At 39.9% G+C, this 14,664-nt stretch overlaps 1 protein-coding gene across 1 annotated transcript in view; it reads right to left on the bottom strand.

Moving 5' to 3' along the window:
• Window positions 1–14,459, bottom strand: part of ASXL3 (ASXL transcriptional regulator 3) — a 186,312-nt gene extending 171,853 nt beyond the window's left edge. Inside the window, exon 1 of the mRNA XM_070452801.1 lies at window positions 14,262–14,459. Coding sequence (XP_070308902.1) covers window positions 14,262–14,315 — 54 coding nt within the window. The 5' untranslated portion in view covers window positions 14,316–14,459. The remainder of the gene's footprint in view (window positions 1–14,261) is intronic.
• Window positions 14,460–14,664: the final 205 nt, after the last annotated feature.

The raw sequence follows: 14,664 nt of genomic DNA, 5'->3' as shown, positions 1-14,664 counted from the left end.
GAAACTGTGACATCATGTTGTAAATATTTTGCATGCATGCTCAGTCACTAAGTCATATCCAACTCTTCGCAACCCCATGAACTGTCGCCCGCCAGGCTTCTCTGTCCATGGGATTACTCATGCAAAAATACTGACGTGGGTTTCTGTTTCCTTCTCTAGGGGATCTTGCTGACCCAGGGAACAAACCCATGTGTCCTGCATTGGCAGATGAATTTTCTACCAGGTTACTCGATGAACCACCAGGGAATTCCTTATAAATGTTTTACTTACATGTGTAAAGGAGATTATTTACTTTGTAAACGTTTCCAATCCGTGTTGTAATAAATATACTGTATAATTCTTCTCTTGGTTTGTAAGTCACAGAAAGCTTTTATAAAGTAAGATACATCATTGTTTCTTAGTAAAATCAAACATAAAAGATTACTTTCATGTTACTGAATTTCTACTACACTTTGCAACTTAAAATTTACAGAAAAGTATCTCTTGGGCTCCAAGGGATTTTTTTTTTTTTTTTATGTTAATTTCCCAAAGGTCAGGTTCCATATTTTATTGTATTCACAGGATACCTAACATACTAATGGCAGGAATTGAATAGTTTTTCATTGCCATTAGCTTCAACAAATTATCCCAAAATAATAAAGGGGGCTAGTGAATTGACAGTACACAAAGATTTTTCAAAACCTATCAGTTGTCCAACTGAGTCTCAGAAAATCAGGTCCCTTCTCTAGGCTGTACAATGACAATTCAGCAATGAAATGGAAATAAATAAAGAAGACATAAGTTTTATAGTTCTACAGATCTTCTGAAAACTTTTTAAAAAAGTTAGCTGTAAGAGCTCCTCTGAAAAATCTTCTTTGACTTATTCACTTTATTCAACTATAATCAGCACCCTCTTAACCTGATAGAGTACATCAGGTACTCAGGAAACAATTATAAACAAGAAAGTAAACAAATAATTATAATAATCTTCCCAACTATGAAGTGCTTTGGGGACATACAAAAACTTCTTAAAGGAGGCTGAAATCTGAAGGAAGTGTTAAGAATTTACCAGATGAAAAGGAATAGAAGGGGAGGGAGGAAAGACTTACAAAGAGAAGGAACATGTACAAAGTTGACATAAAATATGGGGCAGTATGATAAGTTCAAAGATCTAACAGTACTTTTATATTAAGGTATTTAAAATGCCAATGGTAAGAGAATCAAACAATGAAACTGGAGATGTATGCAAAGGACAAACCTGAAGGACCCAAAAACAAGGGGCATGATGCTCTTACAATCATGGGAAGCTACTGCAAGGTATTTGAAAAAGAGATGTTTTCTGCATTCCTCATTAGCAGCTTCAGATTCACTTTTTACCCTTCTCTATCTTCACAACCCAGATAATCACGATGGTGTGATCACTCACCTAGAGCCAGACATCCTGGAATGTGAAGTCAAGTGGGCCTTAGAAAGAATCATGATGAACAAAGCTAGTGGAGGTGATGGAATTCCAGTTAAGCTATTTCAAATCCTGAAAGATGATGCTGTGAAAGTGCTGCACTCAATATGCCAGCAAATTTGGAAAACTCAGCAGTGGCCACAGGACTGGGAAAGGTCAGTTTTCATTCCAATCCCAAAGAAGGGCAATGCCAAAGAATGCTCAAACTACCGCACAATTGCACTCATCTCACACGCTAGTAAAGTAATGCTCAAAATTCTCCAAGCCAGGCTTCAGCAATACATGACTGTGAACTTCCAGATGTTCAAGCTGGTTTTAGAAAAGGCAGAGGAACGAGAGATCAAATTGCCAACATCCGCTGGATCATCGAAAAAGCAAGTAAGTTCCAGAAAAACATCTATTTCTGCTTTATTGACTATGCCAAAGCCTTTGACTGTGTGGATAACCACAAACTGTGGAAAATTCTGAAAGAGATGGGAATACCAGACCACCTGATCTGCCTCTTGAGAAACCTATATGCACGCCAGGAAGCAAAAGTTAGAACTGGACATGGAACAACAGACTGGTTCCAAATAGGAAAAGGAGTACGTCAAGGCTGTATATTGCCACCCTGCTTATTTAACTTCTATGCAGAGTACATCATGAGAAACACTGGGCTGAAGGAAGCACAAGATGGAATCAAGATTGCCGGGAGAAATATCAATAACCTCAGACATGCAGATGACACCACCCTTATGGCAGAAAGTGAAGAGGAACTAAAAAGCCTCTTGATGACAGTGAAAGAGGAGAGTGAAAAAGTTGGCTTAAAGCTCAACATTCAGAAAACTAGGCTCATGGCATCTGGTCCCATCACTTCATGGAAAATAGATGGGGAAACAGTGGAAACAGTGTCAGACTTTATTTTTGGGGGCTCCAAAATCACTGCAGATGGTGACTGCAGCCAAGAAATTAAAAGATGCTTACTCCTTGGAAGGAAAGTTATGACCAACCTAGATAGCATATTAAAAAGCAGAGACATTACTTTGCCAACAAAGGTCTGTCTAGTCAAGGCTATGGTTTTTCCAGTGGCCATGTATGGATGTGAGAGCTGGACTGTGAAGAAAGCTGAGCGCCAAAAAATTGATGCTTTTGAACTGTGTTGTCAGATAAGACTCTTGAGAGTCCCTTGGACTGCAAGGAGATCCAACCAGTCCATCCCAAAGGAAATCAGTCCTGGGTGCTCACTGGAAGGACTGATGCTGAAGCTGAAAGTCCAATACTTTGGCCACCTCATGTGAAGAGTTGACTCATTGGAAAAGACATTGATGCTGGGAGGGATTGGCAGCAGGAGGAGAAAGGGACAACAGGATGAGATGGCTGGATGGCATCACCAACTCGATGGACATGAGTTTGAGTAAACTCCAGGAGTTGGTGATGGATAGGGAGGCCTGGCATGCTGCGATTCATGGGGTTGCAAAGAGTCGGACACGAATGAGCAACTGAACTGAACTGAACTGACTCAGCTTCATGACCCAGTAGGCTGACAATCATGAATTTTCTCAATGGAAGTCCTCTGTCTTCTGACTTATACATGGATTCAGCCTTAGGAGGCACCAACTGGAGATCAGAAGATGGAAGGAGAGTGGAGTCAGAATGACTATGAGCATGCTTCTCCCCCTTGCAAGGGTGAGGGATGGCACTGGCTATGTTTTATTTCTGATCCTTCTATAATCAGAGCCCACATCTCTGTAGTAACCACTCTCTGGTCTCCTTGGCCCTTCAAGTCTAAGGCTAGTAACGTCCTTCTGCTGGTAATAGGTAATATCCCTGATTTGTCTATCTCTTGTTCTTTTCTTTTATTATGCCCTAACTTTCTTTAATCACCCATTATAAGATCATGCCATCTGTTTCCTATAGCAACTTAGTCAGGCTCAAGGGGATAACATGAACCAGTTCTACCTTTAAAGAAGCAGCTGTGAATGTAATAAGGAGAATGAGTCTGAGTGGAAGCAAGTCTGGAGTCAGTAAAACCACTTACAAGGTTGTTGTATCAACTTAATGAGAAGATGGGAACTTCCAGGCACTAACATTAACTGGCACCTTCTAATGTCAGACACTGTACTTAAGTACCTTATGCACGTTATCTTATTTAAATATTCCAACCACTCTGTAATGCCATTATTCCCTTTAATAGACAATTGAACTAAAATTGAGAGATGTTAAATAATTTGCCCAAGGTCAAACACATAGTAAGTGGCAGAAATGAGCCTCAAACATAAATCTGCCTGACTTTTAGGCCTGTCATTAATCTATATTCTTTCCCAAACCCATACACTGCCTGAGTCAAGATAAATTACAGTGGAAATGGACATGTGTAACATGTAAAGACAAGGATTTGAAAACTTGAAGAAAAGGAAATAAAACTGGCATAACTCAGTGATTATTGGATAAAAAGAAAAAAATACATAAGGGCATTAATGATGACAAGAAGGTTTCTGGTTTTAGGAACTACAGAGAGGGTGATGGCTTTTACTGAGAGAAGAAAAATGGGGAGCAGAATTGCTGAGAGCAGGAGGTGGAAAGAGGTGGGACATTCAGTTTTAATCTTCAGTTGGCTTTACTGCCACTATGAATATATAAACATAGATGCTTCCACTACAGTGGTGAAGAGGCCAGATACACCTTCTCATCATCTTTCAGCAACTAAGGTATAGACTTGGGAACTAGAGTCTGACAATTAGATGCATCTGCCTGTGAATTTGCCTGGAGAATCCCAGGACGGCGGAGCCTGGTGGGCTGCCGTCTGTGGGATCACACAGAGTCAGACACGACTGAAGTGACTTAGCAGCAGCAGCAGCAGCCTATGAATTTGACTCTTGAACCTTGGATCCAAAGACAGAGTCGACTATAATACATTCATATGATATGCTGGGAGCAACAGCAGTGTCCAATGTCAGCACTAAGTCACAGAGGTGACCATTACTGTGTTAGCAGTGCCCACAGCCACAATCCAAGTGGACTGTTCTTGCAGCATGACTGTGTGTATTTCTGCTGCTCATCCTCTATTGATCTCTGCTGATTTTTCCAACTTTCTTTTTTTAAAAGATCCTTCCTATGACTATATAAACTACTTAATGGCCTCCAAAAAAATCTCATTTTCTATACTTAAGTTAGCCAAGAAGTGGTTTCTGCTGCTTGCAATCCACAATTCTGACCAGCCAAGCCAGCATATTCACTGCTGTATCCTGTTCCATATTAGGGAAGTCCTTTCCACATTGTATTTAAATCACTGCTAACCCATAAACTAAACTACTAGATGCTGTGGGAACACTTAGAAGACTTCAAAGAATTCATGGCCTGCTGGGGACACAAGACAATGTAAGTTCTATACCAAAACATGATTAAAATTTTAAAGTATAAAAAGTTTACTCTTTAAGAAAAGTATGGAAAGGAAATGGCAACCATTTCCACTATTCTTGCCTGGCAAATGCCATGGACAGAGGAGCCTGGCTGGCAATAGTCCACAGGATCACAAAGAGTCAGACACAACTGAGCAACGAAACACACAGGCTAAAAAGTAAACTCTAGAAACCAAGGATAACAACAGAAAGACAAACATTTAAGACAAAGCATTAAAACTTCATAACTTCAAGGATAAAGAGAACATGTAAAAAACTCTAGATACAAAAAGCATATTACTTCTTTAAAAAGTAACAATGAAACTCACCACAGACAAAACATTACAACCACTAATGCAAGAACATATGAAGAAACATCTCCAAGGTACTAAGGATAAAGCAACTGTCAACTAAGACTTTTATAACTAGTTAAATTATCACTCAAAGGTGAGAGCAACATAAAATATCTTAATTTTTTCCTATCAAGTTTTTCCATTTATTTTCTAATGGAAGATGAGCTGAACTTTGTGAGAATAAAAATCTTATGAATTATAATCCATACATTTGATGGATAATACTTCCTAAAGGCCAATGTTGATCACTTTTGTACACCTAATCTTTTTTTGGACGCCCAATCTTGACTACATTAAGATTAAAATTATGAGAACAGGGAGGGTTGGGGGAGAGGGTATGAATGATTAGGAAGGAGTGGTCACTAGTTCACTTTTTCTTAATTCTTGTAACTTTATATGAGTCTTCATAACTACCTTAAAACACAAAAGCTTATTAATCAAGTTTTTAAGGGGTGGACAAAACAAAAACATTTCAGAAATGCAAAGCCCGTGAACCCAGAGACCCTCAATTAATTTTTTTTAAAGCTGTTAAAGGAGGCAATTTAGAGTGAATGCAATATAAGAAATAAAGTTGAGCATGGAAGTTAATAAAACATATTATTAATTTATGTCATTAAAAATAACTGCTGTGTTTTAAAAGAATTTAAAATAAATGTAAGGAGGCAGAAATTACTACATGATGGGAAGGTTGGTGTGATGTATAATGGATAGAACATGTTAAATTCGTGATACTATTAGGGAAAACACTCATATATCACTTTTAAAAAAGGATTTCTAAGGTTAAAATGAATTTCCCATGACCTGCTGAACTTTAACTTAAAGGTAATCACAAAACTGTAAGTAGAGGAATGATTAAGATCAAATCTGTTCTAGAAAGATTAATACAGCTTCACTAAGTAAAAATTTGGTTCAGATTTAGTTGAACCTAACTAACCTAACAAATTAGGTTCAGAATTAGTTGGAAGGTCAGCACTCTGTAAAACACAGAGAATGAAAAGAGGAGGAGCTAAATGTGAGCTATAATTAGAATTTCCACCCTTCACAGATATTATTTATGCTCATACAGGTAAGTGCCCTCCAGACAGGAATGATATCCTTTCCTGTTGAGCATATTTGTGGGAGGTCGCCAATGAATATTTAACTGAACTGTATGAATTTCATTTGGAATATCCATAGTGCAAGGAGATAAACAATAAAAATTGTTAGTATAAATCCAAATTTAAAGAAAAAATCAAGGCTAGAGCTCCTGTCGTGGGATACCTGCCACTGAAGTGGGTGAGACTGCTCAGAGAGGAGAAAACTGAGAATAAAAAGGAGGGAGACATCATTCTGAGATATAGCAACATGAAGAGGGAAACTGAGACGAGACCCTACAGCAAGCAGGAAAGAGCAATAGTGATGTGAAGAAAACAAGTAAAATATCGAAAGAGTTTAATTCAGAATGTTTAACTGAATTTCCAGAACCGACTCAAAAGAGATTAAGAGGACCAAAGTAGACTAAACAGGGAATTCAGGAATGACAATTTCTGATTGTGAGATTTTGAAGATATGACAACACATATTGTAAAGGAAGATTTTCTTATAAACAATTTTTCAAATAATGATTATATGTTGTGTGTGCATGGTAAGGAGGGGGAGGATGGAGGAAGGGGAGGGTGTTGGTGGGGCATACAGAGTCCTGATGGTCCAGGCACGGACTTAGTTCTGCAGTCATGTCAACAAGGTTTCTATACATGCACAAATTACATGTGTAGTCATTTATTCCAGAAATTTAAAAAAAAAATTAAGAAAAACCAACAGCCTCCCTATATATCATGTCTTCTTCATGACTAAGCTGAAAAACAAGCCCAAAGACCCAATCTCAATTTCTAATTTCTTGAATTCATTAAAACAGGTTTCACTACATGAAAGTTAACAAAATCCTGACAATGCCATCTGTCCTCTGAATAAGATGAAGAGGGTCCCTCCCATTCCCTTTGTTAAGTCATAAATCATACACTCAGAAATCAACTGTTGGATTAGTAAAAAAAACTTAGAACATTTGCCCCAAAAAAATCAATTTTGGAATTATTTTTAAAATCATTAAGTTTTTCATGGACTAATGTATGCTACAGACAAACGGATAATAAACAACTGTTATCATAAAGTCAATTATACATCTATATACTTAGACAAAAATCTTACAAGTTCTAAGCTTGTCCATTAAGTATAAATTCCACTGCCTTGGAAAATTCCTCAGGTTCTAAAAGTTCCACCAAAGCTAAGGTCTTAGATGTCATTTAAGTTGTATATTGCAGCTATTAAAGTCAGTGTTCTGACAAGCCCTTTGGCTCTAACCTCAGGGCATGAATTTGCCCTAAAACTACGTAAGAATGTGTCAGAGGGCTACATGTCAATCAACCAGGAGAAGTGCCTATTCCCAATTTGGTGTTGTCAGTTGCTGACATTAAAACCAGCAACAGTTAATTGTTACCCGTTTCAAGTGGGACTAGGGAGGGAAGAGAAGAGATAGGTGTCTAAGTTCAGGCAGATAAAGCTGTTAATTGCTACCCTTTTATGTAGATTTGTTTAATAATGAAAACAATGTGGCTAATCATATCATGTTTCTATTCGTTCCCCAAGGGCTCTTCAGGGAAAGTTTTGGTCAGGGCTAGATTTCCACAGCTACCAACTGTGCAGGGACAAAGGCAGAACAATCAAGGCTCTCAGGGCTGGCAAACAGCAGAAAGTCCTTCTGTAAGATGCCCCCCTCCCAGTCCCACCAGGAAGGAGCCAGGATCTGCTCCAGAGGACCTCAGGGGTGGGGGAGAGTGTATTTTAAAATATGAATTAACAACAGCAGCAGCAGCCGCCATGCAAAGTTTTGATGCTTAAAAAAGGGGGGAGAGAGAGAAATGAAAGACAGGCAATCTGAAAGGTGGTCAGTAAGTCTGATGGAGGCTTGCATCCTCCCTATGCCTCCACGCTACAAATCAGTTAAATTTACATCAGTTAAAACGCTTGTATTACTTTTAAAATATCAGACAGCACAGAATTTTTCAAAGGACTTATGCCAGCCCTGCTCCTTACAAACAAGGTGAAGATACTGGACCCATCATTAAACCACACACTAGGAGAATGAATTACTGAGCAAACTCCTGCTACCCACGGATCTCAAGGGAGTATATTCGGCAAATGAGTGCTCTGCATACGTTTTCTACAAATGCAATGTATAGTACTTACTAATGTTTACTTTTCCTCATTTGGAAGACTATGTCACAGAACAAAGTTGTGTTTTTTTTTAATCAAATATTTCCAACATCAATTTTGGTTTTAGATTCTCCAAGTGACGGAGTCCCCTCTCTATAAGGGATAGTCATTTGGGAGTATGTATGTACACTGTGTGTTTCTACTACCCCACTACCCCATCAGCCCCATGCTACAATTTACAATGTCCAACTATTTTAAAATGACTTTTTGAACCCCTCCCCAATTGAGTCACAATCTAATTTTCAACTTTATTGCAGTGCAAGTTCCCCTCAAGTCTTCTGAGATTTCTAGACTGGACTGTTCATTGTCCCCTGAATACTTCCTCTCACCTGACACCACACCTTTGTCCATATAGTTCTCTGTTCCTAGAAAGTTTCTATCGTCACCTGTTTAATCTTACTCATATTCCAAGGACAAATCAAGCTTCACTTAATCCAGTAAGCCTTCTTCAGTCAACTTCTCCCTTCTGTAAATCTATAAACTAGCACCTCTTGATCATCCATGTGATGCCCATGGATGGTGTCTGTCTGATCAGTCACCCTCCAGGTTCACTCATCTCCCCCACTGAACTCTAAACGCCTTCAGAATATAAGTTTGTATCGCCCCTGGCATTTGACCCATATGCTATGTAGGAGTCCTCAGAACATTTAGGGACCAAACTTCACATTTCCAATGCATTTCAGTGACATGTTAAATGATTACATTATTAAAAATTAAATTTAATTACTGTATCAGTTTGTTGTTCTGTGGTGAAATTCCTTTACAGGTATAACTCTACAAGTCTAAAAGCTACCATATGCTCATCTGAGACCAAAGAATTTGTCAAAGAGAAAAAAACTTAAGAAAGAATTCTTAAAATTCTCTTTCATGTCAGCAGGAAATAAAAAATTAACAACATATACACTGCCCCAAGTTCACATCCCTCATTATTTCAAACATCCCCCCCCCAACTTGAAACTCCTTTTTTTTTTTAAGAGAGGCACAGAGCTTGCTAACTCTTTTCCATCTTTGAAATTGCAAAATGAAAATTTAAGTTCCATATCTGAAAGAAAGATGATGATATAGACATAAAGAAATGATGCTATGTGTGAATCACAGAAAACAGCTGAAGCAAGCCAACTGAAATGTAAGCTATTGAAAATAAAATTCCATTTGCCAAACACATCAGCCAGTCTCTTAAATCAGTAAGCACTGTCACAGTTATGCTCACGTACACCTTTGGGGCTTACCCCAAATCACAAGTCAAAATGTTCTCTGCTGTTACAAAGGCCTGGTCCTAACCTAAAATCTAAGCACCACTAACACAGTGAGAAAATTCCAAAAGCAAGACCAACACTCTCTGCTCTACGCTATGTTCATCACCCCTGAAAAATTACACTTATTTCTAAAATACAAAAACAGAAGGCAAGGCAATCTGTAAATGAACAATTATGAATTGTTTTCTAGTTTAACAGCGACTGTTACCATTCAGTTTTATTTGATAAAAACCCTAACAGTTTATTTAGAATATAATGCATTATGCAAAAGAATCTTCACTGTGCAAAAGAGTCACACAGATTTCCTTTAATTAATAAACCCCTACTTAATTTTTAATACAGTATGATTTACAAAAGTTCAATTTACTTAAAACCTTCAGTAACTCTGCTAGGGCATAAAGGAGTATGTGCCTGCTTTTTTCCCAACAATGAGGCAAATCTGCCATTAAAATTTTTTTCTAAAGGTCACCTTGAACCCCACCCACCCCCCCAAAAACCCACCGATATTCATTATCTGTGTGAATGTATCTAAACCACAAGCAAATAAATCAGCCATGTTACCAAGCACAAAGCTATTGAAGATTGTTAAGATTTATTTTCAGGTGCCAGTGAGACTAAACAAAGATTGTAAGGAACAAAACAAATAGAAGGAAACTCAGGGAACAAATTAATACATTGAACCATTATCTTAACAGCAGCATTCCCTATAGAACAAACTGATGAAACTATCAAAAAGCACTTCTCAAAGCAACAACATTTTTGCATGTCAAAAAAAAGAAAGAATTAACCTAGACTAAATATATAAATAACAGTATGTTCTGTGTTAAGCCAGTAACAAAGAAACCCCTTAGTGCAGTAAAACAAAGTCCTGTCAAATCCCCATTTTTTACAAAGAAGCATGAAGATCCTTTCACAATGGTTTAAACTGTATTTATAGTAACAGAGTGAAGACTTGAGATAAAAGTCAAAAGGATTAAAGTCAAAGCCCCAGCTCGACATGAGTTATGGTTTTGATTTTTATTCTTATTGTGGGCTACAAATATTAAGACAGAAGACACTTCCATGTGATTGTGGGATCCTCTGAGACTCTACAACCTTAGACGAGCAGATAAAACAGATGAAAATGCATCTGGTTTGGGAGCAGACTCCATATTAAATGGCCCTGCGCTAAGTAACAACCACAACTGCAGAAGGCCGAGGGGGAAGGGGAGAGGCTGAAGGCTGAATTTCTGCAATTGATGCAGGGCAGAAAGAAAAAAAGGGGGGGGGGGGGGCAAAGATGTCATATTACTATTTTAAAATGGCAGCCTGTTAATAATCACCACATTCCTGAAAATACAGGGGAATTATGCCACCAGTCCTTCTTTCCTAAGATAAACAAGCCCACCACATCCAAACAGGACATACTTCTATGAGAAAATTGGTGGAGCTTGATAGCTACATCTCCATCTAAAACAAAATCCCTGGAGCTGCCACTCAGTTTACAGATTTGGATGCCGGATACTTTTCTTACAAAGAAAAAAAACCAAAATTCTGTTGTCGAAGGGAAGTTCTCAGTTACTCTGGAAAGAACTGCTCTTCCATATACATTTTTCTTAAAAATGAATACCAAGTTACACTTCAATATAAGCTTTTGGTCTCAGTTCAAAAAATCTATTTTGCATTTCCTCTGCCCTGATATCCTTTCGTTCAAGATAATCACATGCAAACACACATACATACACACCAGTAGGATATATATATGTACATATATATGTACACACACATATATATATAGATATACACACATACATATATAGATATATAAAAGTATACATGGCATATTTTCAAAGATTATTCTTAATGTTAATTTGGACACTTTCTCTTTAGTTCATATATTGCAAGAACCACATACTGAGCTGCATATATTCTATCGATCTTTAGTCTTTAGTTTTAAAATCAGACATCTGGTTTAACATTTGATGGAGAAAAGGCTAAAAATTCTTCACCACCACCACAGCAAAATCAGCAGGGGCAGTATGAAAATATAAAATAGGACTTCTATCACAGAAATGCACACACAAAAAAAGGCATTTCTTTTTCATTGGGTATAATACTATCACTTTTAAAGAGTAAAAATATTTTCCATCCAAGTTTGGAAGAAAGTTTGTCTATATGCATTCACATAACTATAAAGAAAATATGAAAAATTGTCACTATTACCCAAATGGAATCATTTCTTCTTTTTTACCAAATAAGTTAAGAATGATCATAAGTCACTATTATAAATGGCAAACTTCTGAAAAAGATATTTACAGTAACAATTATTTGCTACTTTATTCAGTATTTTATTTCAACTGTCACATTTTGAATACATACACATTTGTACAACTACCAGGGGAAAAATAACTTGAACCAAATTGAAAAATTACCATAACTACTAGTTCAATATGTCTGGTTAAAACAGAGACATCTGGTCTATCATTAATTCTTTTGTGCTGATGACTCCTAGTGTGTCTTTTCCCATCAATGAACTTTGCAAGAGGAAAATGAAACTTTTAACAAAAAACATGTAACTCTGAAACCTATTTTGAGATTTATCACTACTAGACAATTAAATCATTTCTTGTGTAGTACTTTCAAGAATAGCAACATATACTGATTGAATACAAATGGTTAGCTTTAAATTCCATCAGAATACTGTTATTTATTAAGAATTCTCTGCAGGCAGATATAGCTAATTCATGAACCATTATTTTAAAATATTTATAAATCAACTCATTGTTCACTTGTTTAAAATACATACACTGAAGCTCTATAATAATACTTGACTGCCACTCCAAGGAAGTGGAATAATGCACTTTCAGAAGCGGTGCACACTCCCCACACAATTCTGAATTAATGGCTGAGCAAACAATAAATAATCTACTCTCCTCTAGCAAAAATCCAGTGATAACATCAATCTGGCATTTACTTAACACTGCTTACTTTTCACATATTCCTTACAAATAAGTTCACTCTCCCAGATGCAGTTCATTAGAGAATGACTATTACCTGCCCATTCATCCACGGAGACAGTGATTTAGCGATTAACAGGACCGCAGATAAAGAGAGAAATCATAGCATACACTATTACAAACTAAAAATGAATAAAGGGGCCCGGCCACTTCAGCTACCAATAACTAGACTGCAATTAAGAAGGACTTCTGTCACTTCTGCGCAGGGCAATAGGGCCAATTATCTAAAACCCTTTGCCAGAATCCAGAAACATACCAGCAAGGCCCTTCAACCAAACTCAGATAATTACTTTTGACAAATGTTCTCCTTGAACATGATGTAGTTACTCAAAAGCTTTAAAAAACAAAACAAAACAAAACACAGTTATAGTAAAACAATCTTTACAAAGTCAACCCAGTAACATATCCTGGGGTTTTCAGCTCCGCGCACCCCCACCCCCAACCCCGCTGCATGCAGTCTGCTTTCTTTTGGTCAATTTATAACAGATAGTAAGTTGGTGAATAAATATTTAATTTATGCAACCGAAAGCCTGAAAGGCTAAGCTTCAAATGTAATGCCTTACATTCCCGTGAGACACGCTGTACAGAAATATCCTTAAAAAAAGAAAAAAAAAAAAAACCGTTTACAGCTGTCCGTTAAAAGAAGATGAAGAAAAAAAAAAAGAGAAACCCACACGTACACAGACATCAAACCAAAGACGCCGACGCCCCTCTGCCAACCAGCATTTCTATAGAGACATTCTTTCGCTGATTAAAACGTAAGCTCCGAAAGGTTAAAGAAAAGGAAAAGCTGCGAAGTAACACCGCCCAGGAAGCCAGCAGCGAAACACACCTAGCTGTACACTCTTAATAACCCCCCACTACAAATGACACTGACTCAACTTCACGGAACAGACACACACACCCGGACACACACACTCACAAATGGCACACACGTGCACGGAATGTACACACAAACATCGGGCTGAGCACAATACCTACAAACACCAGCGAACTTGAGCCACACAAAACCTGCACGTATCAGTGTGCATACATAATGCACACGACACGGCACACAGGGGCGCCACGACGGAGCCCACATGCAACACGCCCCACAAGTCCGGGTCGGACACACGCCGGGCATGCACGTGTGAAATGTATGCACTCACAAACGTCGAAACCCACACAGACCGTGCACGGAGAGTTATCGATGGAATTCCGGGGGGTGGAGGGGCCGGGAGGGAGTGGTAATTGCCACACAAAGGTCTCCGGAGCGGCAGAGCGAAGCGGAGCGCGGCCGGGCGCTCGGAAATTCCCCGGCGGAGGAGGCACGGCCGAGCCCCGAGAGCGAAGTACCCGGAGAAGTGTCCCGGGCGGTCCCGGGCGCGGCGGGCGCCGGGCTCCCCGAGATAATCGCTGTGCCCCTCCGCGCGCGCACGCACACACACACACACACACACACACTCACACACACACTGGGGCCCCCGAGCGAGCCTACTCCCGCAGAATAACAAAGAGCGGGAGCCCGGCGAGCTGGCGGCGGCTCGGGCTGGAAGCGGCCGTCTCCGCCGGCGCGGGCCGGCGCGGGGCGGCGGGCGGGGGGCGGTACGTACCAGGCGGGCAGCCTCGGCCCAGGTGCGGTCCTTCTTCTTCCTCTTGTCTTTCATGTTTGCATCTCATTGATGGTTCTGCTGATGACGTGGGGGATTCCACGGGGTGCTCGGGGTTCGGGCGCCGAGACAATGACCCAGTGACCCGGTGACCCGCACTCGCTCCGCGGGGGGAGGCGCGCGGGCGGCGGGTGGGAGGGATGGAGCGAGGGGGTGGGGTGGGCTGGGTGGGGGCGCGCGGGCGGCGGCGGCGGCGCGCGACGGGCGGGCCGGGGGCGGGGGCGGCGGCGGCGGCGCGGCCGGGGCTGGGCCGGAGCCGGGGCCGGGGGCGGGGGCGGCGCCGGCCGGGCTCGCTCGTGCGGGGTTTGCACTGCGCCGCCGCCGCGGTGACAGCTCCGGGGATGCT

The sequence above is a fragment of the Odocoileus virginianus genome, chromosome 22 (assembly GCF_023699985.2).
Source record: "Odocoileus virginianus isolate 20LAN1187 ecotype Illinois chromosome 22, Ovbor_1.2, whole genome shotgun sequence".
NCBI lineage: Eukaryota > Metazoa > Chordata > Mammalia > Artiodactyla > Cervidae > Odocoileus > Odocoileus virginianus.
This window is presented reverse-complemented; position numbering and strand designations above follow the sequence as displayed.